This window comes from Platalea leucorodia (assembly GCF_965183815.1).
Source record: "Platalea leucorodia genome assembly, chromosome: 5".
NCBI lineage: Eukaryota > Metazoa > Chordata > Aves > Pelecaniformes > Threskiornithidae > Platalea > Platalea leucorodia.
Genome location: NC_138827.1, coordinates 14,587,080 through 14,609,878, shown reverse-complemented (window position 1 = coordinate 14,609,878; position 22,799 = coordinate 14,587,080). Strand labels below are relative to the sequence as shown.

At 47.1% G+C, this 22,799-nt stretch overlaps 1 protein-coding gene across 1 annotated transcript; it reads right to left on the bottom strand.

Annotated features, from left to right (window-relative positions):
- Positions 1-8,677: 8,677 nt before the first annotated feature.
- Positions 8,678-21,084, bottom strand: LOC309590693 (cytochrome P450 3A29-like; the record flags this gene model as incomplete). Its single annotated transcript, XM_082312086.1, has 13 exons — positions 8,678-8,784; positions 10,956-11,118; positions 12,592-12,818; positions 13,031-13,191; positions 14,191-14,275; positions 14,621-14,748; positions 15,243-15,391; positions 16,003-16,091; positions 16,692-16,805; positions 17,242-17,341; positions 18,691-18,743; positions 19,893-19,986; positions 21,014-21,084. 13 exons carry the CDS (start codon positions 21,082-21,084, stop codon positions 8,689-8,691), a joined length of 1,530 nt encoding a protein of 509 aa, XP_082168212.1. The 3' UTR covers positions 8,678-8,688.
- Positions 21,085-22,799: the final 1,715 nt, after the last annotated feature.

Sequence of the window (22,799 nt, the reverse complement as noted above, 5' to 3'; positions counted from 1 at the left end):
TTAGTTGATGACTTCTCGTCATTTGAAAGAAATGTTCAGCCTCAGTGCTTGAAATTATCCAGCTGCAGCATTTTCTACTCAATCCAATCTCCAGTTAATTTGATCCTTCATTTATCTTGAACAAAGCCTCCTAATAAAAACATTTGTATTACAAATGATACACTTGATCAATGGGATTGCTTTAGGCAAGTATTTGATAATTTTAACACTAGCTATAAAAAGTTCTCATTTAATCAATGTAGCTGGCCAAAATTTGGAGTGAGAGAAAGCCCCAAACCTGTACATCACTAAACAAGCCAGCCTACAATTAAATATCAGATTGTTTAGATGTTCTTACCAACATTATTGTTAGAACTAGCTAGTGTAATCTGTGTGATATTAGCCCTAATTATTTTCGGTAACATGATTAATTATTTAGTTCACTCAAAGTGACAAGAATGGAATGAATCAAAATAGGAAGCTGGCTGGGCAGGGAACTATTAATTTTCTTTCAATCCTGTAATTCTTTTGGTCAAATCAATGAGATAAATACTCGGAAAAAGGCAATGAACCTGCACATGAACAGTATCCAGGTCCCATGCAGGTCAGTAGATGATATTAGACCCTTTGCAGGGGCTGGGAAGCTGCCCTCAGGAGCATTCAGGTCTGCTGCATGTCTGAGATGGCTTTTCAAACATATGAGAGCTTCAAGGTCACGGGCTGCTCTGCTATGGGTGACATGTTCTCCCCCCCCAGGCTTGGGTCTGAAGTAGGAAACGTTATCCCCTGGCAGCCAAAGTGGATTTCTGCTTTATTGCATCTGCTGCTATCCCTGGATGCTTTGAGAAGCAATCACGGTGCTTGGAATTTTAGCCTGTGTTTATTTTCCTTAAAGGTGGTATTAATCAGCATTTTCCTCTGGTCTTCACAGACCACTCAGGGATGCTCTTGGAAAGCAAAGACAAATTCCACATCAGGATTCCTGTTGTTTGCTATTATTATATGTGAATAGTGAAATCATTCCTCTCTTTGCTTGGATTTGTGCATGAACATACTGAAAAACTTCCAGTAGCTCCAGCATCCCTCCTGCACCCTGGTCGAAGAGCTTTATTTTGACACAGCTACAAGCAGATGTATTATGAAAAAATTCAGAAGGTCTAAAAAATGTTCACAGTGTACATCAAGCTATCTTATTTTGTTTCTTCAACCCTTTTAAATCAGCATTTTTAGTACTTCATTTAAAATGGAAGACCAGGAAGCAGCGCGGTGAGTACTCTCTCCTGTCACATCGCGCGCCAAGTTGTACAACACAACAGCCTCAAATCTCTTTCAATCCATCACTTATTTCCCTCTAGAAACTTTTTTTCACTGTATTGTCTTTGACTGTTATTTATTTATTTGGTTAGTTGACTTCAAGGGACATTTCTCCTGGCTGGATAAAGACATTTTACAAACAAATGCATGGAAACATTTTTGATAACACTGCAGAAACAGCCAGCGCGCTGGGTCCCCGTGGGCAGGTAATGCTTTGTGTCATTCAGCAGCCACCGCTCCGCTCGATTAAGGAGCAGCATTTTTCACAGCCGGTGCGGCTGCTACAACAACAGGCCCCAAGCAGCGGCGAGGACCAAAGCAGGAGGAATTAAAGGGCTGCTTGAGGTTCCACAGGGCTCTAAGGACTCCCCTGGGGAGGATAAAAAAGAATTAGAAAGGCTTTTATTGACGAGGATATGTTGCTTGTGCTTTGATACACACACAAAGGAGAGTAATTGTAAGTATGGGGAAGAAGGTTCCTCCATGGCGGAAACTATCATTTATACACCGTGGAGAGTTAAAAAAACCCTCAGCTAAGAACTTGGGTAGACACCTTACCTCTTGTAGTGTTTTACAAGCCACCCCAAAAGGCCCAAGGCCCAAACAAGGGTTACAAAATAGGCAGAAAGGATTTATAAAGCAGCAATAAATATTTTTTCCCCCCATTTCAAAGAGCTCCATGTCTCCCACAGCACCCCAAGACACTGAGAGGAGAGGAAAGATGCACATCACCATCAGCAAAACATGTTCTGCAAAAAAATCACCTTTGGGTGAGTCTGCAGATGTCAAAGGAGAGGCAAAACGGCGTATGCATCCGTTCAGCATCTGGAGAGGAGAGCATCTGCTTCGAGACACCCCGACGTTTACTTTGAGTGAGAAATCATCGCTCTAGCTGTAATACTTCATGAGTGAGACATATCAAGTGAATGGAATCCACACAAATGAGGTCGTTAGCATAACCAAATACGCACTTCATTCCTTCAAGAATGAAAAATATGAGTAATTCCCTGGCAAGGCCCAATTACAGCCTGCCAGCAGTAGCACATGGGTTATATCTATTATGAAATAATAAGATAACATTAATAAGATTCCCAGAAAGAACATTAGACAGCCAATCTCCCAACTGCATATAACTGGTCTAACTATTCAGGCTGTCTCCTGCCTGCATTGCTCAACACTCACCAGGTCTTTCTTGTCATCTTCAGTGGGAAAAGTTCAGGCCAACCAGCTTTTAAGCAGGAAGCTCCGAGTGGGAAACAGGGCAAGAACTCCGGGAGTGCTGAGAAACACCGGGTAGCTGCTCCTTTTAAGGAGTTTCAGTATCAGACATAAATGTGAGAGCTACGGCAAACAATCATACTGCTCATGAAATGTTACTGTAGATACAGAGCGATGCTGGCAGCTGTATATTGGGTCGTTAACCTGAGTGCACAAGCACGGCTCAGACACGTGCTGGCGGTGCCTCCAGCCTCTTGCTCCTAGAGCGGTTGAATAATCCTCTTTTAGCCCATTTCCTTGCATCCTGAAGCTCATGACCCTGCATGCACACACAGCATCCAGACCTGTTTCATGGGGTATCAGCACAGGCAAGAAACTGGGGCCCATGGTCTTTCAGATGACCATCACCCCCCTTCCTGAGATATCAATGGAGATTAAGCTTAGGGAAAAAAAAAAGACACAAAGACATACATATAGTTGAGCGTAACATCACGGGTTGCTCAGAAGCCTGGTAGGACAGGAGGCAGCTGTGATCTCCATCACTGTAATTTAGCAAGATGCATCTCAGACACTGACAAGGAGCATCCAGCTCTCCAGGACCAAGGACACGTCAGAAATGGAAAGTTTGGCAGGTGGCTAAATTGGCTCCACGGCCTCACCGGCCCTTGTCGGGGAAGGGAAGATGCTGAGTCTCAGCACAGAGGGCTGTAATGAGGATTAATAAGGCGTGTGAAGATGCTCTGTAATTGTCTGGCTGGCTGTTTCCTTTGCACCTTATGTTATCATTTATGCTCATGCAAAGTGGCTGTAAAATGCTCCAGGTCTGATTCAATATAACTCCGCAGACTCTTCATACAGGTGTAAATTGCTCTGTTACATTCAGGGCAATGTCTAAATGCAAACTAATCTGATCATCTCTGTTGTCTTTTTTTTTTTTTTCTGTAAAATCCTCTGCAGCCAATTGAACATTTTAATGCCCAATAAGCTGCAAAATATCAGATACTTCATACACAAACTTACTCCCCAGAAACAGAATTTGCAATGCCCCAAGGAGGGCTGGAGCTGCATCAAGATGCTGCGGCTGGGCGGCCAGCACTGTGGTCCTGTGGGCTGGCTGCTGCCCACAGCCTTAAGACCAAGCAGAGGAATATTCACATCATAAACCTTGGGGGCTGGTGCACAGTCACGGTGAGTCTGAACCCAGGAGAAGCCACGAAAAATGAGGTAACAACATAATTTTGGAGGGAATGGGCAAAAAACAATGCCCGACCTTGCCCAGACATAGGAAAAAAACAACTGCAAACCTACGGCAGCTGTAAAATGAGCCTGAACTAAAACGTATGAGCTGATATTACAGGGAATAACCCTTAAGAGGTGGAAGGCTTTGATAGACACACTCCTACAGGTAGCTTCAATCCCTGGCAGCTGTAAGGCTTCAATAATGAATGTCAGGCTGCTGGCCAGCTGTGAGGGGAATAAACATCTATTTGCCTTCAGTGGAAGTAGCATCAGTTTGACATATGACATTCAAATGATATGAACTTTAAAAGAGTGGTTAAATGACTGCTGTTTGACTTGAAACCTTGAATCCACCAAAGCAGCATTGCAGCCGTTTACCTTAGCTCTGTGGGGGATTGAATCGCTGGGCTTAAAAATGAAAGATCAAAGCGTTTCTGCAAATTCAGTCCACGGTATGCCGTGTGTCCAGCATACGTGTGCCTGAATGATTAGAGGGGTAAAGACGGGTCCTCCCGTTAAGGCCACGTTGTCGTGTCCTTTGACACTGCAGATGACTGCTGCTGGCACACATGGGACTGAGGAGCCACAGAGGTGTCTTTGTGTGACAGACAGATGGGGAGAGGTTGCAGGGGACGAACTTTGGGGCCATAGGATAGAATGGGGTGAGAAAGAGGGGGTGTCTCCACCTGGTCCCATCCTGTGGTCCAGCACCCCTTCTCCTGGCATCCTCTACCTCCTCCACGCTGGTGGGCTCCCCTTTGAGGCTCTTCTGCATTTTGCCTTGCAGGACACCAGGTCAGCCTGCACCGTGTCCATCACCAGCTCATTTTTGAGTTGTCCAAGAAACAAGTGCTGCAAAGAATTTTACCTCTTTATTTTAGGAGACCTTGTTATGCACTTGTTACATTAGCCTGTCAGCTTAATACCAGCAGTCATAACACTTTTATAACCTACCTGCTGAAGTGCTTTTGCTTGCAATCCTCACACTAAAACAAGAGCTCAGGACCAAAGCTGCTGCAGGAAAAAATCACTGCTTCCTGACCTTTGGGCAGACTCCGTGGGCAGATTATTCCATCGATTTTAACCGAATCGAGCATTCAATAAGGGTGTCTGGAGGCCTGTCTCTCTTCAGCAGTGGGTCCAGCAGCAGCAATAATACGGACAACCTCTATGTAAGCCTGGGTCAGGGTCAGGAAAGCTCCAAGTGTCTTGCAAATTGTGGCAAGCATGACCACTCTACCCAGCAGTGGCCTGGGGACCTGCTGCTTGCCAGCTTGCACAGCGATGGGAGAGGACCAAGAGCCAATGAAGCACTTGAGCACATGTTAAGCCTGGCAGTGATACCACGTCAGTGAGTGAGCACCATGTTAAGTGCAAGTGGGTGCTCTCATTTGAAACCCGCTTAAATAATTGAAGCACAAGGGAATGGGGCCAGATTTGAATGATGCAACTTGATGGTGGACTATCCTTACAGAAGGAGCTGTTGCTAAGCTGAAGCTATGTTTGCATTAGGAAGCAGTGCTGTGCTATAGGAGGGGGATATGTAGAGCAAAGGAGTTGATGCTGAGGGCTCTATATTAATCTTATACGTTTTTTAGGGGGGAATAGAGGACTCGCTTCAAGCTGTCAGCAGCTGGAGCACGTTAGACGAGCTCCTGGAGCACTTCTGCTTTAGTGTCATCCAAAAGGAAATGCATTTGCTCACTCTGTGACCTTGCTGTGATCTGAATCAAAGCATGGCATCAGGTGGATGCACAGCAAAGCTCACTATGGCCTAGCTGTAAATAATTTTTTTAAAAAATTTACATGCAGGTAAGCTGAGGCACACAGATGTTGAAGAGCACAGCTCTATTTCCCTCTAGCTACAGGGGAGTGGTGCATGCTCATTACCTCTGGAAATCAGACTAGAAAGGGTTCACACAGAACAACCCCCAAATGGCTGCTCAGTCTGGAATAAAGCCAAGAAACAGTCTTGCGTGCTGTGCCTGCTGGAAAACTCACTGTATCTGAGTGATTCCCCACTGCAATGTTCTCTCCAGCCACTCCACAAAGCCAAAATCTGGTGGCAAACCTCCCTCTAAGACAAGCATGAACTGGCAAAGGTGTGCACCTTCTGCTCTTAAGCACGACCAAATTCAGTGAAATGAAGAAGAGATCTGGCACACCTCAGCATCATTTTGTCCCTTGCCAGAATCCCGCGCAGGTGCCAGGAGATAAAGCAGTGCTGTGCGTTCGCCGGTCGGTCTCTCCGCAGGTACATCGGCACTGCCGGTCACAGCAGTCTGCTCGCCCGCTTCATCGGCACAGGGTGCCAGCAGATGAAGATGCCTTTGAACAGAGATGAGAGAGGCTGAAATCCTTTGACACCTGCAAGTGAACTGTATATTACCAAAATGTTAAGCAGCTTTGTGAGAGAGATTATCCTGAAGGATGTTTTCCACAGTGTTGACATTTGTATGTATGTGAGTGATTAATTCCAACACAGGCGTGGAGTGAGGAGGCAAAACCCTTCCCTCACTGCCACCAGGCAAGCTATGGCCTTTGCTCCAGCAAGGTTATTAATTCATCTCTGACCTGTGACACTGTGTGTGACTTCGTCACCCTCATCTTCTCGGTCACCTCTCAAGGCAGAGACCTGAGGATTTTCCATGCCCCTTCTTGTGAACCGCTGTGACAGTGCAGGCACTTTTCGGCTGTTTGTCCTCCAGGGCTCTGACTGCTTCTATATTTTGTCGTTCTCCCCTGAGATGTGCCATCACAGTCAAACACAGTGACATGGCTTTAAAAAAAGGGACAGTAACAGCTGAAAATGAAGACGAATTGTTGCTTTTGTACATTGGTGGCAGAAGGGAGCTGCACTGCTGCAGGTTATGAAGGCAGAAGGGGAAGCCATGGCTGCCCGAGCTGCTGGGAATTTTCTAACCCCCTCACCCAGCTCATCAGTGACTCCCTAGAGAAGCAGCTTTATTCTTCCCCTTACACTTCCAGGCAAGGGTGTCTTTCACTGGGGAATTTAATCTGCTGCAGAAAAGTTATTACGTCTCTTTTGGGGTTTTCTACTCAATTCCTCAAAAATATAGAAAGGAAATATAAAAAGAATATATAATAATATATATAATCTATCTATCTATCTAAGAATATACAAGAAATATAAAACCTGCTGTCTAGTGCCTACAGTTCCTCAGCCCAATTTTGCAATGGAAAACACCCCACACCATCAATGGCTCTGCTCAGCCATTTATTTTGGACTGGATATCTTAAATGCCGCATCTCCAGAAACAGTTCCTACTACTGATGACACACATGGGGTAATGCCTTGGATTCATTCAGGCTATAATGTGTTTTCATGCTCCAGGAATGCAAGCAGCATTATACATAGTAGTGACTGGGTTAGATATATACGCACATGCAAGTATTTCACCCAGCGCTGAAATTTGACAGCTTGGAAGCAGAAGACATCCTCCTGCAGAAGGGGACACTGAAGCAGGTGCATGAGGTGTTTAGGAGAGAGCATGGAGAGCTCTTTGAACCCTGCATGATCTCAGCTGGTTGCAGCATGGAGAAGATGCTGGAATCAAACCCCTCTGCTTTCACAGAAAGACAAATGTTGGCTGAGACTAGCAAAACTGCACCCTCAGTAATTTGTGGTGCTACAAGGTGACAGTAGAAGAATGAACTGCAAAAGAGGACTTCTGTCTCCACTCTGTGGCACAGATTTTTCAGGATCCTTTGAAAACCCCGCCAAAGAAGTGACGAAGCCCAGCTGGGAGAGGTGATGAGACCACATCACTGTCTGGCCAATGGCTTATGAGAGCTACAGATGGATTCACTTGTGTATAAAGGAAAGAACAGAATCAGAGACTGGCATCAGTTGGTTACAGAAGAGGTACGTGAGCTTTTTATTGCAGTTAGCCCTCCAGTAGCAGTTTCTGGAGGAATAATACGAAATGTGAGAGTGCAGGTCTTCTAAAATCTACAAAAATGGCAAAGTCTAGCAAGACTTTCCAGCTCTCAATAGCAAAAGGCAACACCTTACTTCCAGACTAGAGTTCTCCAGGACATCTGAAGGCTCTCAGTGCTGCACCCTGCATCGTTATTAATTCAGTTAAGTTGGTCTTACAAAGGCCTAATATAAATCAGAGACTAAAAGGTGTCGTGACAGCAGTATAGATGGTGCCTGTGTTGACAATCCCTTCTATGGGAGATGGCTGCACGCCCACGGTAAAATAAGCAAACAATCAGGAAACACATGCGGGGCACTTCTCTCCCACTCTGCCAATCTCCAGACATTAGGGGTAACTGCTTGTCTCTGGGCTCCTCCAGTTAACTCATCTGCAATCTGAATCACGCAAAAGCCATCTAAAATCATAAGAAAATCTAAATAAATCAGCATCAGAAAATTTGCTGCAAGCGTTCATTCCTACAAGGATGTGGCCACTTTAACACTTGTCAGGGTCATAGCACACAGCTGAGGAAATAGCCCTGGACAACTCTGCATTCCCAGGAGAATAAAACCAGAAGACGTACAGCGTCACCCAGCAGGCAGTAGGAATAGGAGCAATGGTAGCATTACTTAACTATGTGCAATTTGCTCCCCCTATCTTGATTTAAATTACACTGCCAGAAGAGACTGACAGTGTCTGGAATCAAATTGCTTAGAAAAGTGCCTCTTCAGGAGAGGAAAAAAAAATGCCCAAATAACTTGAGTGCAAATGGTCTTGCAAAATGCCTATTGTAAGCGGGGACAGTGGGATCTGGGGCTCGTTTTCATTAGGATAATGCTCATGTAATTATGCTGGGCCAAACTCCTAATGCCCTGTTGTGAAATGGGGGGTTGCACCACTGACATTTCTACAGCGCACACATCGGTCTGGGTCTCCTCTCAAGAGTTAGAGGAGGCACCATCAAACAAGAGTCTCTGATCTGTTCCTGCTTCCTTCATTTCTCCAGATCAGCATGGGTTCTGGGGACCATCTTCAGGACAATGGGCTTCTTCGGTTGCATGAAACCTTTTGTGTCCAGAACCAGCGGGATCTTGAGCAGGAGGAAAAAAAAATAAAATATCCATGTAAGCTGGGAAAAAGGACAGTCATGACACCCACAGGACCCCCACAGCCCACATACATTGCAGTCACCCCTTGTTTTCAATGCATTTCCTAATTTAGATGTGTACTTATAGCAGGACTATCACCATTGCTCACGCAAAACAGCTACGAACTGGGGTTTAATAGTCCTCAGTTCTTGAATAAACTGGTTAGCGAATTCTGGATTTCACATGGCATGGTAGGAAGAGTTCAGTGCGCCAATCAACAGGATGCACGTGGAGGGAAAAGCAGCCAAAATCCATCTGGGGAGCTGCAGCTAAGGAGGGGCACGCAGTGCCGTTTTGTTTAATGCTGAAGTGTGTCAGCACTAAGGGGAGCTAAATCGTAATGGGAGCTGGAGGAGCAATAAGCTCTCCGGGAAGAACGAAACTAAGATTGCTGCTCAGACTGAGTACCAAAGAAAAACCATCCTCGCACACAAAAGCAATGAGCTCCCATGGGGTAGACTAGAAATCTCAATAAAAAGAACATTTAAAGCGGGTGTTGGAGGGAGTCATCTTGCAGGGGAGGGAAGAGTGTTTTACCAAGTCTCCTCCATCAGTTTGATGCTGCTCATATCCCAGCTCTCCTTCTCCCCATCAGGACAAGGGTGATACACCCCCAGCCTGACAAGCTACATTAAAATCCCCATATCCCAGTAAGCTTTGTTTCAGGAATTTTAAGCAATGTGGCTCGGAGCCCAATGTGCCATCAGTGGAGGAGTGAGAGGAGGCTGCAGCTTCCATATACATATTCCAAAGGGATGTTCCAGCATGAATTTTTCCTTCCTGCTCTGATCTGATGTACATGACATCTTCTGTAGAAAAAAGGGCTGAAAGAGCCCCATAAACCTATGGGCACCAATAATACAATACATATTTAACTTGTCTCCTTTTAATTAAAGGCAGTTATAAAAAGAATCAATTTTATGGATTGCAGAGGACTAGAAAAATGTCATTAGACTTGGGGGAGGGTGGATAGGTCACTGCATTGTTAATGGACTATTACAGTCTTTCACCTCCAGGTTACTAGTTGAGTTGCAATCTGAATCTGCAGAGATTCCAGCTGAGCACCCGTGCCAAGTAATAATTTAATAAGGATTTTTCAGCTTCTTACAACAAATGTCCTTTGAATACACTTGCTGTCCCCTCTACTCTGATTTCCCAAGCTCGCCTCGTGAAGGAAATGTATTAATGGCACAGCCTTTTGCGGCAGTCAGTGCAGAAAGCAGGGTCAGGGCTGGAAACTAACACCAAACATACCTGCCTCTGAGTCACAGGGAGTTGCCATGTTTTCAGGAGGGCTTGCTTGACGTATAATTTCCAACAGCCATCGCATTTACTTTATGTCAAACGAACGGCCCTGTCTTGCAGGGCCTGTCCCATCAATACCACATGCGGCATTCACTGGGATCACAGGCAAAGCCTGGTGGGATCCTGCATAGCCTCAAAGGGGGAGAGGGTTGCCAATTCAAATTTAGCTCAGACTGCGCTTGCTTGAAAATTGCTACCCTTTAGAGACTGCCTGGTGGCCCCTAAGAGATGAATTTTGGTGTCTTGGGATCTCTCACAGAGAATAGCCTTGTTTGTGTTGCAAAGCGCAGCTTTGGAGCGGGCTGGGGGGATATTCCCTTTCTGCTCTCTGGAGCAGGGTCTTCCTCAGCCGGGTCAAGGCAGACCGGCAGTGCACCATGGGGGAGCGAGCACCCCACAACTTAGGTGCACTCAAAGAGAGGCAGAGGACTTCAGGGATTTCAGCCTGACATATTCCACCAACATTAAATTTGCTTCTGTAGAGGCTTAAAAAAATGTATCAGTAACTTGTGGTGAACCGTTTAAATTAACTGAGAAGATTTAAATACAGTTATTCCCATATGCCTCTCTAATCCACAGTGAAATTTTCCTCCCTGATCTCTGTGTGAAGTAGTAAAACTCAAGTCTGCAGGCAAGGTTCAGTGGTCCTGAAGCTAGCGGTCTCTGAACTCCTCAGGGAAGAGAGGGATTTAATGTGCATGAGAGACAGTTCCCTGTTTGTCCTGAGATGTAGGCAAGAGAGAGCGCGCAGGACCATCTCAGTGGGACTACAGGGCAGATAATAAAACACATCATGCCATATCCTCACCGGAGTGTCTTTGCAGGTTCTGAACGAGAAGTTTTGCAACAGGACGACCACAGCCATTTTCAAGACAAGGAGAGCAAACCTCATTCCTATGCAGTTCCTGGGGCCAGCCCCAAACGGCAGGAAGGTGTAGGGGTCAATAGACTCTTTGCTCTCTTTACTGAACCTGATTACAATTAAAAAAAAAAAAAGTTAGAAAGAGCTACTATTCCAGGATATGTCAGCTTTCAGATCTGAAGTGATGAGAGGTCTGGGAAGGCAAAAGCTTTTTGTGTTTCTGTATGTATTAGAAGAACCCAGCTAAGTCCCTTATTTCTGTCTCAATGGATACCTTATGCCTCTGCTTTTATCCTGCTGCTTGGAGTTGACTGTGCATCTCCAGGTGCATCAGGTGAACAGGGAATACCTGAAATATGCTGATGGATTTCATAACTACTCTTTTCTCAGAACTCCCTCTCAGCTCAAAAACTGAACCCAGGTTTCAAACCCTAAAACACACAGGTCTACAGCTTCACGTCTTCCCTTTAGATCAAAGGACTGAGCAAACACAAAGGCATTCTCCCCCTGCATGACTAAAGGGAGGGTTGCTTTTGAGACGTGCCAGCCATTCCTCTCCTCATCATGAAAAACAGGGAAGAACAATCAGCTTCACAGAGAAATTTGCCACTGAGCATTTTCAGTAATACTTCTTAGTGATCAGTTAGTTTTCATGTCAGAAAGCTTTTCATTCCCAGTGCATGAGGTCCAGGTACAAACCTCAGCCATGCTAAGTCAGCGGTGAAGTATCTTGCTACTGAAACACCAGCACATCTCTTTGATGAACTCCCAGCAAGCAAGTAATCCCTAAAGAGCTCCTGTCTGGCTACCCACGCCCAGTTTGTCAACTGGAGTAAGGATGCAGCTACTGGAGCAACTGGTGTAGCATGCCCATTGCCAGAGTACTCCTGTTTGGGTGGTTCCTTCTGCATTCAACACAAGGTGACCATAGGAGTCCATAGGTGATTTCAGTAGCACCCATCTCCCTCCCTAACTTCTGCCTGATACTGCTGCCATGTTTAGTCCCAAAGGTCACCACATCCCCACAGCAGGGTTAGCTTCCAGGGGCATTTCGACTCCTGGTGCGAGGGCACAGATCTGGTCCTGCTCTCTCTGGACAAGCCTTCAACATCTTTGTGGCTACCTGAAGACTAGCAGGCCCAGGGTCTCCCAGGTCTGCCTTGGGCTATGGCCTCATTTCACAGGGTCTGACAGAGACTACTAAGCAAGGATTGTTTCATAACTTGAGTTGAAAAATTAAGTTTTATTTCCTACCCGTCTTTGCCCTTCCACTGCTGATTTGCACGGCATCGTGCCAGTCACCCAATGGCTCTTGTTTTAATATCTGGCCATAAACCCCTCAGTGTTACAGCTGCTGGGAGCTGCTCTCACTGTCGCTCCCTTCAATGCAGTTAATTAAATTCCATGCACAGTTTATGGATGTAGATCATAAAACTCCCCTCTCGGTAATGCTGGGACTAGATGTCAGACAGTGATAAATGCCTAATTTAAATGTTATAATCATGCATTTCCCACTTTTGCTGCCATTTCCACTCCCAGGGCTGAGGTTGAGCGTTCAGCTATTCCCCTGTCTGGCCCTCACCTCTCAGGCCTGAACTCGTCCGGCTCCAGCCAGTACCCCGGGTCACGATGCAGCACGTAGGCTGGGATCATGACCACCATACCCTTTGGAATAGTCACACCATTGAGCTCCACTGTCTTCTTGCAGACCCTCTCAATCCGGCCCCCGGGGGGGAAGAGCCGGAGGGATTCATTCACCACCATATCGAGGTACTCCATCTGCATGATGGCATTGTACGTGGGAGTAGCCTGGGGAGAGGAATCAGGATGGCTATGAACATGGGACTTCAACCCCCACCCCAACACCCCCACAGTGCTTCCCCTTCAGGCATCAGAGATCAGAGGAGGGGAAATCTCAGTGCCAGCATCTCCTCCACTCTTTTGTTTCCAACCTGGCTTTTGACTCAAGGTCTACAAGGCACAGGTGGGAACAACTCCAGCATCTCCCCACTCTCCTTTACCTTGTTGGGCAGGGCTGCATCGATCTCATCTTGGAGTTGCTGCTGCACATCAGGGTGGGTGGCCAGGTTATATGATATGTAGCTGAGGGTGGAGCTGGTGGTCTCATAACCAGCAAAGACAAAGATAAGAGCCTGGGCCAGAATCTCCTCATCACTTAATGCTAAAAAGAGGCATAAAAACACATGCAAGAAGTTGAAACCTACAGTGGTTCACCCTTGGGAATTCAGGATCTCACTCGTCAATCTAGGTAACGCTGTTCATAACTACTTAGCAGCTGGTAAAAGAAACATCCACCTAACATCGACTGGCAACCTGGGTAGCACAAAGGGGTGGGTCTGGCACTGTTGTACAGCCAGAAAACTGGTGTCAAGACCAGCAGTATTATGTTGCTGCCTTTAAGAGCAGAATCAAGGTACGTGCAGCCTGAGCCTGATTTAGAAAGTCCCTGTTTTCTTCTGGGACCAGGCTCCTGCGCCAAAAAAAATAGGGGCACATGCCAGGAAAAGTTAGAGATGAAGAGATGTCCAGCAGTTCCTCTAAGCCATGAGGTGAGCCTTGTGCTGCTGAGGGAGTAGTAGCCCTGAGCATAGTGCGGCAGTGGTAATAAGGACAATACAGGATTTAACACTGATACTGCAGTAGTGTCCAACTGCTGCCAGGATGCAGCCTGCAGTGCAGAGTGCCGTACAAATACCCTGTCCTGGCATCTCAAAAGTTTACAAGCATTCTGCCTTGATTGAGGTTGATGGACTGGGACTATGCCTTGGCTGAGCCATTATTTTCTAAATCTCACAGTTTACCTAGGATGAGGAACAGAGATGAGCTCAGAGATGAGCAAGGTACGTGCAGCACATGTGTTTTGTGTGCTTTATGAAATACAGCCAACATCGCTGGCCTTCAGAGAAGATAAAATAAGAAATGGGAGTAAGGAGATATTCACTCTGTTTGCTCTTTGTTGCACAAACAGACCTCAGGATTTATCCCAGGAAATGGGATATAATAAAATATGGCTGATATGTGATAAGCACCATTACGGCCCCACTACTGAGACCTTGAATCTCCTGTAGGATTAATGACTAAAATCCTCTCCTACTTCCTTTAACCGCACGAGGAACTACCATGCTTTCTTGCTGAGAGCAGGACAGATCTCAAGACATACATTTGTATGAGTCAGTCTCAGCAGACTTGGAGCTGTCATGTGAGCTCTGCGAGTCAACCATGAGTTGCAGGAAATCAATCCGGTCCTGGGGAGAAACAGAGGTGGTCAGAACAGATATGGGTGGGGAGGAGGCAAACCTTGTCCAGCACAAGCTCCTTGCTGAGACACCTCCTCCATTTGCAGCCCCATCAGCAGGCTCACAGCTTCAGTGCATGTTGAGGTTCAGGCTGGAGACCCTCTGTGAACACAGATACTTTCTCCACGTGGAAGCTGAGGCACGGCATGCTTCTGACCCTCCCCAGATTTGATGAGCTGGGAGCTCTTATGGAGAGGAGGTGATACACCACGGCTTCTGAAGACACCACCAGGTTCCTCCTGCACTCAGAAGAACAGCACAGTGAAGAGAAGAGGCCACCTGGGCTGGACTCACCGTGCTGCTGCCCTTTTCCCGTTCCTTCTTCATTTTTATGAAGACGCCGTTGAAGAAGTCCATGACCTTTGAGGGTAACAGAGTCACTTTCATCTTTTCCAGCACTGGGATAATGAAGGGGAACAACACTAAAAGGAGAGAAGAGAACAACCTATTTTAGCTCAAAGGCGGCAAGGAAACTCAAAACTGGCACAAAGCATCGAAAGGAGAGGGGCAAGTCTGGACCCTGACCCAAAAAATTGCTTTTAGTTGCCTTCAGCTCTCTTTTTACCTAACCATGGCTGGCATCCAATAACACTTGAGAATCTCCTCTGTATGTCACTATATGGCCACAATGCCACACTAAATGCAGCTTTCTGTGACAGAGAGGCTCTCCATCTGTGCAAACAGGGTCTCTGCTTGTAGGAGGATGCTGCAAAGACCCACATGGGCTATACAAATCTTGACTGTGGTTTCCCTGAGGAAATATCTCTATAGACCTGCTAGGATGAATCTAATCCTGAAAAGTGCTGAGCATCTCCCACATGGCAAAGAAGACTCAGAGCTACTAGGGGAGCTACGAGGAAATGGAGCTCCACCTCTGACATTGATTCAGGGCTATATGAGATGAGGTGTGTCATACCTAAAAGTACGAACAAGGGGTTTAGGAGACTGAATTTGAGAAATTTCTTAATGTTGGTGACAAAGGGGTCACTGGGGTTGCTCATGGAGTCAATATTCACGCTGAAAGAAGTGCTGGCCACCACATCCATGCTGTAGGCTCCAAAAATGCTAGATAGAGAAGAAGAGAGAATGAATAGGATGAACCCAACCAGAGTAGTGAATAAGAGCCCACCTAGGAAGAATCCTTGATAGGGAATCCCTTGAGAGGGAATCTCTTTTAATCAAGGACTCAGTGCAGAGTCCTAACATAGTAAGTCCTGTCCTGATTTGGCAGTAACCGGTATTATGTTTTCCCAGGTTTCCCCAGTTACATTCATCCCCCAGTTTTCCTCAGTGTCAAAAACCTAGGCTGTAGTTGAAAACACTGAACTGCAGTCCGGGTTAAAAAAGACTGTATTCTGATTTCCATCTGTAAAACACTGTAAAAATGACATCCAAAAATACCACATCTTGCGGGGCTTCTGGAAGTGGCCCTACTCCTTCCTCAAAATGCATCCCCAGTAAAATGAAATGGGGAACAGAGCACAGCTACCCCGTTTGAGCAGAGCAGAGCACAGCAAGCCCACTGCTGAGAAACATACCCTGCCCATGACCACTATGGAGTTTGCCTCCATAGCTGACAAGGGATCTATGCTGCAGTATGGAAAAGGCTCTCCAAAACAGCCCCTTCCCCACACTGAATACAAACTCTTTCCTGTCAGCCCCATACAGTTACTTACTCCTTCATGGTCACAAACTCATCATTAGCCACTTTCTTCTCAATGTTTTTCACTAATTTTTCACCATAGTGATTGATGATAGGGAACATCTAAAATGCAAACCAAAGCAGAAGGCACTGTTGACTCTTTCACCTCCACCAAACAAGGCTGGGCAATTCCACACTGCCATCTGCGACTTGCCAAGTCTTTGGCTTATGGAGGAAGGGCAGGCATGGGGAAGGTATTATTTCCAGGCCTCAGACATTGCTTTCTTTCATCTTAATAACCAGTCCACAGAGCTCATGTGACTATGACTGAGCAAGGTTCTTCTCCCAAAATCCACATGCAGCTCCCATTCCAGCTAAGCCTCCACTCCAGCTGGGAGTGAACATGGCTCTCAAGCACATGGAAAATGGGCACCCATGGTCTGAGTGATGCACTTAGCAAGAAGAAAATACAGGTCATAGGGCCAACAGCGTCAGCTTGCAGTACCTCGTGTGCCATTTCATCCCCCATACCCTTCTCCTGACTCCCTCCCTCTGGTGGTAGACAGACACTGTGTTGCTGAGCTGCACCCAACAATGCAGGTGCTAATGAATGTGGTCTTGACAAATGGGGTGACTTTCTCATTTGAGGGCAAGGTTTGTACTCAGAAATGGCCCAGTCCTCCTCCAGCTATTGATGCAAAGTACCAGTGGCCTCTGCTTTACCTCCTTCAGCTTCCCGCTGGTGAAGGTTGGAGACAGCACAGTGCGAATTCTTTTCCACTTCTCATCTTCAGCCACATTCAGGGCCGACTCCAGGATCCCATTCAGACCAAAGTTCTTCATGGGGAGAATTTTACAGCAAAAGGGACACAGTTATACAGCGACATGGGTGAAGGTTTCCAGCCCCCTTCCACATGACAGCAATACAAAAAAAAAACCCCAAAACCACCATGGAGTGTTGACTTGGCCCCTGAAGCCATATCAGCTCTACCTCAACCAGCAAACAACAGAAATGGAAAGAAAAGTGTAAGAGTCATAAATTACATCAGTCCTAGGGTACATCCAGGCTGATGTCCCAATGTCCCAGCCAGAGTGGCCTCTACACCTCCCTAGCAGAGTTTCATTGTTGGTACCATCAATAAACTGGGGCACAACAGAGAGCAACTACTTGCTGAAGGGCTCAGAGAAGGAGAACAGAAACCAAGAAGAAATTCTTTCTTTCTTACTCCATGCACTCTGTACTGGACAGGAAAGCACAGGACTAGATACCTACCCGGCGATTGGTAAAAACAGTATAGCACTCTTTCACCAGGATGTTTTTGATGAGGATGGGGTCCAAAACAGCCAGCACAGGCTGCCTGCCATCAAAAATCCTAAGCCAAGAGAAACCCCCAGTCAGTCCATCGCTCACGGTCAGTTGGATCAAAAGCAGCCTGCTTTGTCTGTGGCCAGAGCCACGCACATTGACTGCTGGAGTCCAGAGGGTTTGGGCCAGCTGAGTCCCCTCTGACAAAACAGCTGAAGGGATGAGGCTGAAACTGTTTTATTATGTAGTAAAACAGGAGAAAGGGAAAGAAAGTGCCAAACACAGACAGCATGAGCATTTCTAGCAATCGTCTGTGGTATTAAAGAGTTGCGAAAGCAGTGTGGGTTTAGATAAAAGGCAGCTTTTGCCACAACATTGATCCCTGCACTTGGGCTGTCTGAGCTCTGTTTCCGCAACTGGTAGCTGGAGTCAATAAATCCACACTGAATGGCCTACCTGTGGGGTAAAGAGATTTCTCTGCATGGCCTACGAGGCAACGAGAGGGGAAAAACTTGCTTGTCTCCTCCATTTTCCAGTCAACAGAGACAGAAAAGCTTAAAAGTCATGGTGTGGGCTAAAGGGCAGGGAGCCTTGGGCCACAGCTGAGGGAAGCTGCTGTCTTCAAGAGGCTTGAGAACTTTTAATCTTTCAAAAAAATGTGCTAGGTTTCATGAAGCCTCCTAGGATTTTTTTTTGTGCAACAATTTTGCTTCAGTTTGAGAGGTTCCCAAGAGAAGCATGATAAGAGCCCCTTGCACAAAACCAGCGCTGCGCAGGGAGTGGGGAGGCAGGTTGAAAGGTAGCTCGTGCCCCGGCTCTGGGAGAAGCAGGGAGCAAGATGAAAAACACCACGGCAGCCTGCAGCTTGCTTTCTGCTCAAGACAGACAGAAGAGCAGCTTCAAAGGCACGAGGCTCAGTTTGACACCAAGCAGTGGAGTTTTCTGGGCAGGCTGCGTGGTTGGGAAATGATTGGTGCCTTCCCTCACTAATGCATCTGGAGCTGAGAGATAAAGGTACGGCTGAGCTGATTTGGCGGGTGTTGGAGGATGAGGGGAGCTCCCTGGGCTCTCTGTTGTCAAAGCTTCCCCGGCCCCTAGGTCACTAACACTGCTATTTAGTTTTTAATGCTCCCAAAGGGGAAAAGAAATAAAAGGTTATTTTCAAAGCTTATACAAACAAACGACCCCCCCAACTGGTCACCGTCATCCCAGCCCTACACCGTACTGAAATCCCAGCAGGAGAGAAGCCTTGGAGAGATGGCTGGAGACTTGCCCAGTGGTGAACCTGGATTTTCCCAAGCTGTCACTGCTGGAATTACAGCGCTGAGACATGGTGGCAACGTACCTTTTTCCATTCTATTTTGGGGCTATGGAGCACCCCAAACAGGCAGTTTTGTTCTGCAGAAAGAAACTCACCCCCAGATTTTGCCATACTTTTCAAAGCACATCTGATCAAAATTCAGGATTCCCTGCAAAAGAAGAAAGGAGAAATGAACAGTTTGCCAGCAAAGAGTGATCAAAGCAGGTCACAGCTGGCAGTGCGGTGCGTCCCACAGACCCATCGTATGTGTCAGGGGTTGGGGGGGTGCGTGGAAGCTCTTAAGAGTCATGTCGACACTTAGGGGACATTTGCAGTGGAGGGAAAAAAGAGAGCAGAGAGAGAATGGGGAAAAAAAAAAGGCACTTTCAACTTGCACTAGCCAACCTGAGCTAAAAATGTAATGAAGACAAGGTATGACAGGGTACACAGTTTTAGTGTGAGCAGAGTTAGCAGGCAGAACTAGATCCCAGGGTGTCCTTTCATCTTCATCTCAACAAGTCAGAGCTGCTACTGCCTTGTCCTCATGAGATCTTCCACGGCAGTTACTGAACCAGAGTGATGATGGCTTTTTTGTTTTGCTTTGTTTCCATTAAGGTTTTAACTGATGTTACATGTAAGGATGAAACTTATGGGACACATAACACTCACCATGCATCAACTAAACCATTAGTAAGAGACCACATGCATGCTGTAAGCCCAGCAAACACAAGCTAAAACACCTCTTTCATTGAAGCTGAAGCTAATACATTTTGTCCTCCATTTGCAGTCAGTTACCTGGGACCAGCTACTACCTAGTTATTTGGTATGGTTTAGTAACTTGATAATATTTGAGTTTTATTTAGAAATCTATTCGCCTGGCTTAGTCTCAGGCTGGCCCAACAGCAAATAGCTGGATGGGGCATTGCCGGGGCTAATTCAGCCTCTTTGTGGGGACAACACAAAGCACAAAGAAACATGCAGTTCTCAGAAATTAGCAGTCTTAGGCAACTCTCCAATGTTTTTTTCTTTGTTTCCAACAGAACTTCAGCTGCTGGGGAGCAGGTAGAAATCCAGGGAGAAACTAATAACTTAATTTACAAAGCAGTTGAAAAACACAGCACGCCTCATTCAGGTCAAGCAGACCCTAAAAGTAATTTTTGTGTTCTCTGTGTGTCCAAAGAACTTCCTACCTGAAAGCATCATTTCCATCTGACTGAATCAAGGGCAGAGGAAAGAGATGCCCAAGGGATGGGAAAACCAGCACCAGCTACAAGTAAGAAGCTAAGGCAGCTACGGAGCAGCAGTTGCCAGTACTCACACGCCGGTACTCCAGGAAAGTTCCGAAAAACGGCAGGGGCCGTGGCCCGGGAATGCCCAGCTTCTTGAAGGTCTGGAAGGGCCATATCCCATAGCTGCCAAGCAAAGAGCATGTGAGATGATACATTTATGCAATGAAAAGAGAAGGTTCTTCATCCTGGGCACAGCGAACAGTTTAAAATAACTGGTTCCTGCCACCCAGAGAAAGCTGAAATTATGGACCAGCAGCAGCAGACCTGCTGAGGATACTTTCTTCCTGCAATACATGCAGGATCACTTCGGGTACAAGATAATTCGGGGTACATTTTGATACAAAAACAAGGGCTGAAAGGAGCTGCAGCCCAGCCTAGGCAAACACAGTGTACCTGGGCACCTCAGATCTTTATTCAGGGGCCTCATTTAGTTCTTCAGATCGGAGATCTGTGACCCACGTGACCGAAAAGAGGCCTCAGAGGGATTAAGTACTCAAGCTGAGACCTGCCCTTGTGTTTGTCTTTGCAAAGACCTACTGTAATGCTCAGGTGGTAGAGCCACAGCAGCACAGCAGCTGAGCAGGGACATAAATTATAACAGCAAAATTAAGTTTTGCCTGTATAGCTCATTACAGCTCCCCTGAGTGACATAAGCAAAAGGGCAATTTTGCCAAAATAACTATTTAAACGGGGGCTTCTGCTGGCACAAATACATGGGCAGACATAGACATCACCCACTGCCCGGCTCCCAGCTCACAGAGCCCAGCTCAGCCAGGGACACTGTCCCCTTTGCAGCTAACCAGAGCTTGCTGCCATTAAAAACATGGAAGTTACTTCTACTTTTGGATCTGCTGAGAAAAGAAAAAAAAAAACAATCAAGCAGTTCCTTTTTATTTCCCTCCCCGCCCAGCCCAGCTTTCTCCTTCCCTTCCAGCTGGCACGGGGAGGGCATGGGGGGAGCCCCGCAGCCCCCCTTTACCACCCCTCAGCTCTGCCTTGAAGGTAGCACAGAAGACCAAGGATGAGTTTTTAACACTAATTCATGTACTTGGGCACTTCGCACCGAGGGTGACAGCCCCAGCCCCTCCCCAGCTGCAGGCACAGGGTTCTCCTCCTCCCCAGTCACCCTGGGGGACCAGCCTCTACTTACAGGACCAAGAGGCTAAGGAAAACGATGAGGAGCAGCCAAGTGACAAAAGAAAAGTTTGGCAGGAGATCCATCGTCTCCCAGCCTGCCCCGAGAGCACGCGTCTCCTGCGGAGCCACAGCCTTCGTTTATGAATTTTTTCCCCTGGCCTTCAGCTGAAGCCACGCTCACATGACAGCGAAGGAGGAGTTGTCTTGTTTGCTCAGCTGCTCAAACTTTAACCCTTGAGTTGGTTTCTCCCTAGATTGGGATGTCAATAAGATGCCCAGCCCCACACCTCTTGATATTTGAAACTGCTGAAAGGGCAGTTTTTGCAAGAGGAAAAGATAGCAAAGGGCATCAACCTCCTTAGCCCCTTCCACCTGCCTCTCGCCCAAAGGCCGTGAGGTTTGCGGGGGGCTCAGGGGGACCCCCCCGGCTGTTCCTGCAGCAGCAGCAATGCTGAACCAGACTCACTCCTCCTTACCCTGTCCAGTCTTGCTTTTGCTGTCTTTGTCACTTTTACTGAGGTTATTGATTTATTAACTGGGAGGGCCGAGAAACTGCTACTGTCCCCCAACCCAGCTCCCAGGGGGTTTCTGGCTACACAGAGATACCTCCCTTGTGCCTCCCGCTCCCATCCCCGTTTATCTTGTCCTCCCACATCTCCTATTTAGGGTCCAGGAGGGGAGGGGCTGGAGGACACAGACCTGTTAGGAAACACTTGCCTAGGGCTGAAAGACGTCCATTGTCCTCAGACAGAGCCCTCTGGACCTCAGACTCAGTGGAGAGAAGGATGTGGTCCTCTGGCAGCCCAACCTGTGCTTGCACCTTAGCCGACGGGAGTTCTGCCTGACGCTCCACTGCACGAACCGGTGGCTTTGCTGACTTGCCTGCCTGTGGCTCAAGCCCCAGGAAACCACCAGGGCATGGGCATCTGGGCAGGAGGCAGTTGAGGACCAAGCAATCCCCTGGCATGGTGAGCAACACGCTCGCAAGGAGGTCAGCCGGTGTCAACGCTCCCCAGCCATTGTATTTAGGGATGGGTTCCCGTTTCTCTTTTGCCCTGGACTTTCTGTTTGCTCTCAGGTATGAGGTTGCACAAGATGACTTTTGCTGTTTGGCTTTAGGAAGCTCAGTGTCCTGCCAGACAGACACCCTTCCTTCTGTCCCCTGAGCCCACCAGTAGACTCGCATGGCTGAGGGGAGACGAGACCCAGCCGAGGACCCCAAGTGCACATCACGCTCCCCTGCACCTGACATCGCTCTTCTGCTTTTGGCACACTCAGCCTTGAAGAAACCCAAGTGTTTCTGCAATTATCTGCCAGTCAGCACACGCAGATCATGTGTAGCCGTGCCCATAGGCCAGTGGCATTTTTTGCCTCTGCCCAAGCATTTATTTTGCCTCATAAAACATATGCAGTGAGTGCCAAGCTGCCAGCAGGTCCAGGGATCACCTCCACACCCACATGGAAAAGCCAAGCAGCAGCGCTGCCGTTTTTGGTAGATCAATGTCTCAGACCTCCCCAGCTTTGCACGCCCACGATGTGCTTGATGATTCACGTAATCAGTGGCTGACAGTAATCAATTAACCAGTTTATGAAGGCGCGTGCCTGATTCCTGCTTCCCCAGGCTGCTCTGAAGAGCTGAACCCTGGCAGCGTGCTGCAGCAGGAATTATTCTCCATTTTATGGGGTCTCCCCCTTATAAGACACCTTGAAGCAACCATACCATGGGAGTTATCCTTTATTGTTTCATCCAAAGGCTGGTTCTTCCCCTTGTGGGGACCCATACCAGAAGGACATCAAGA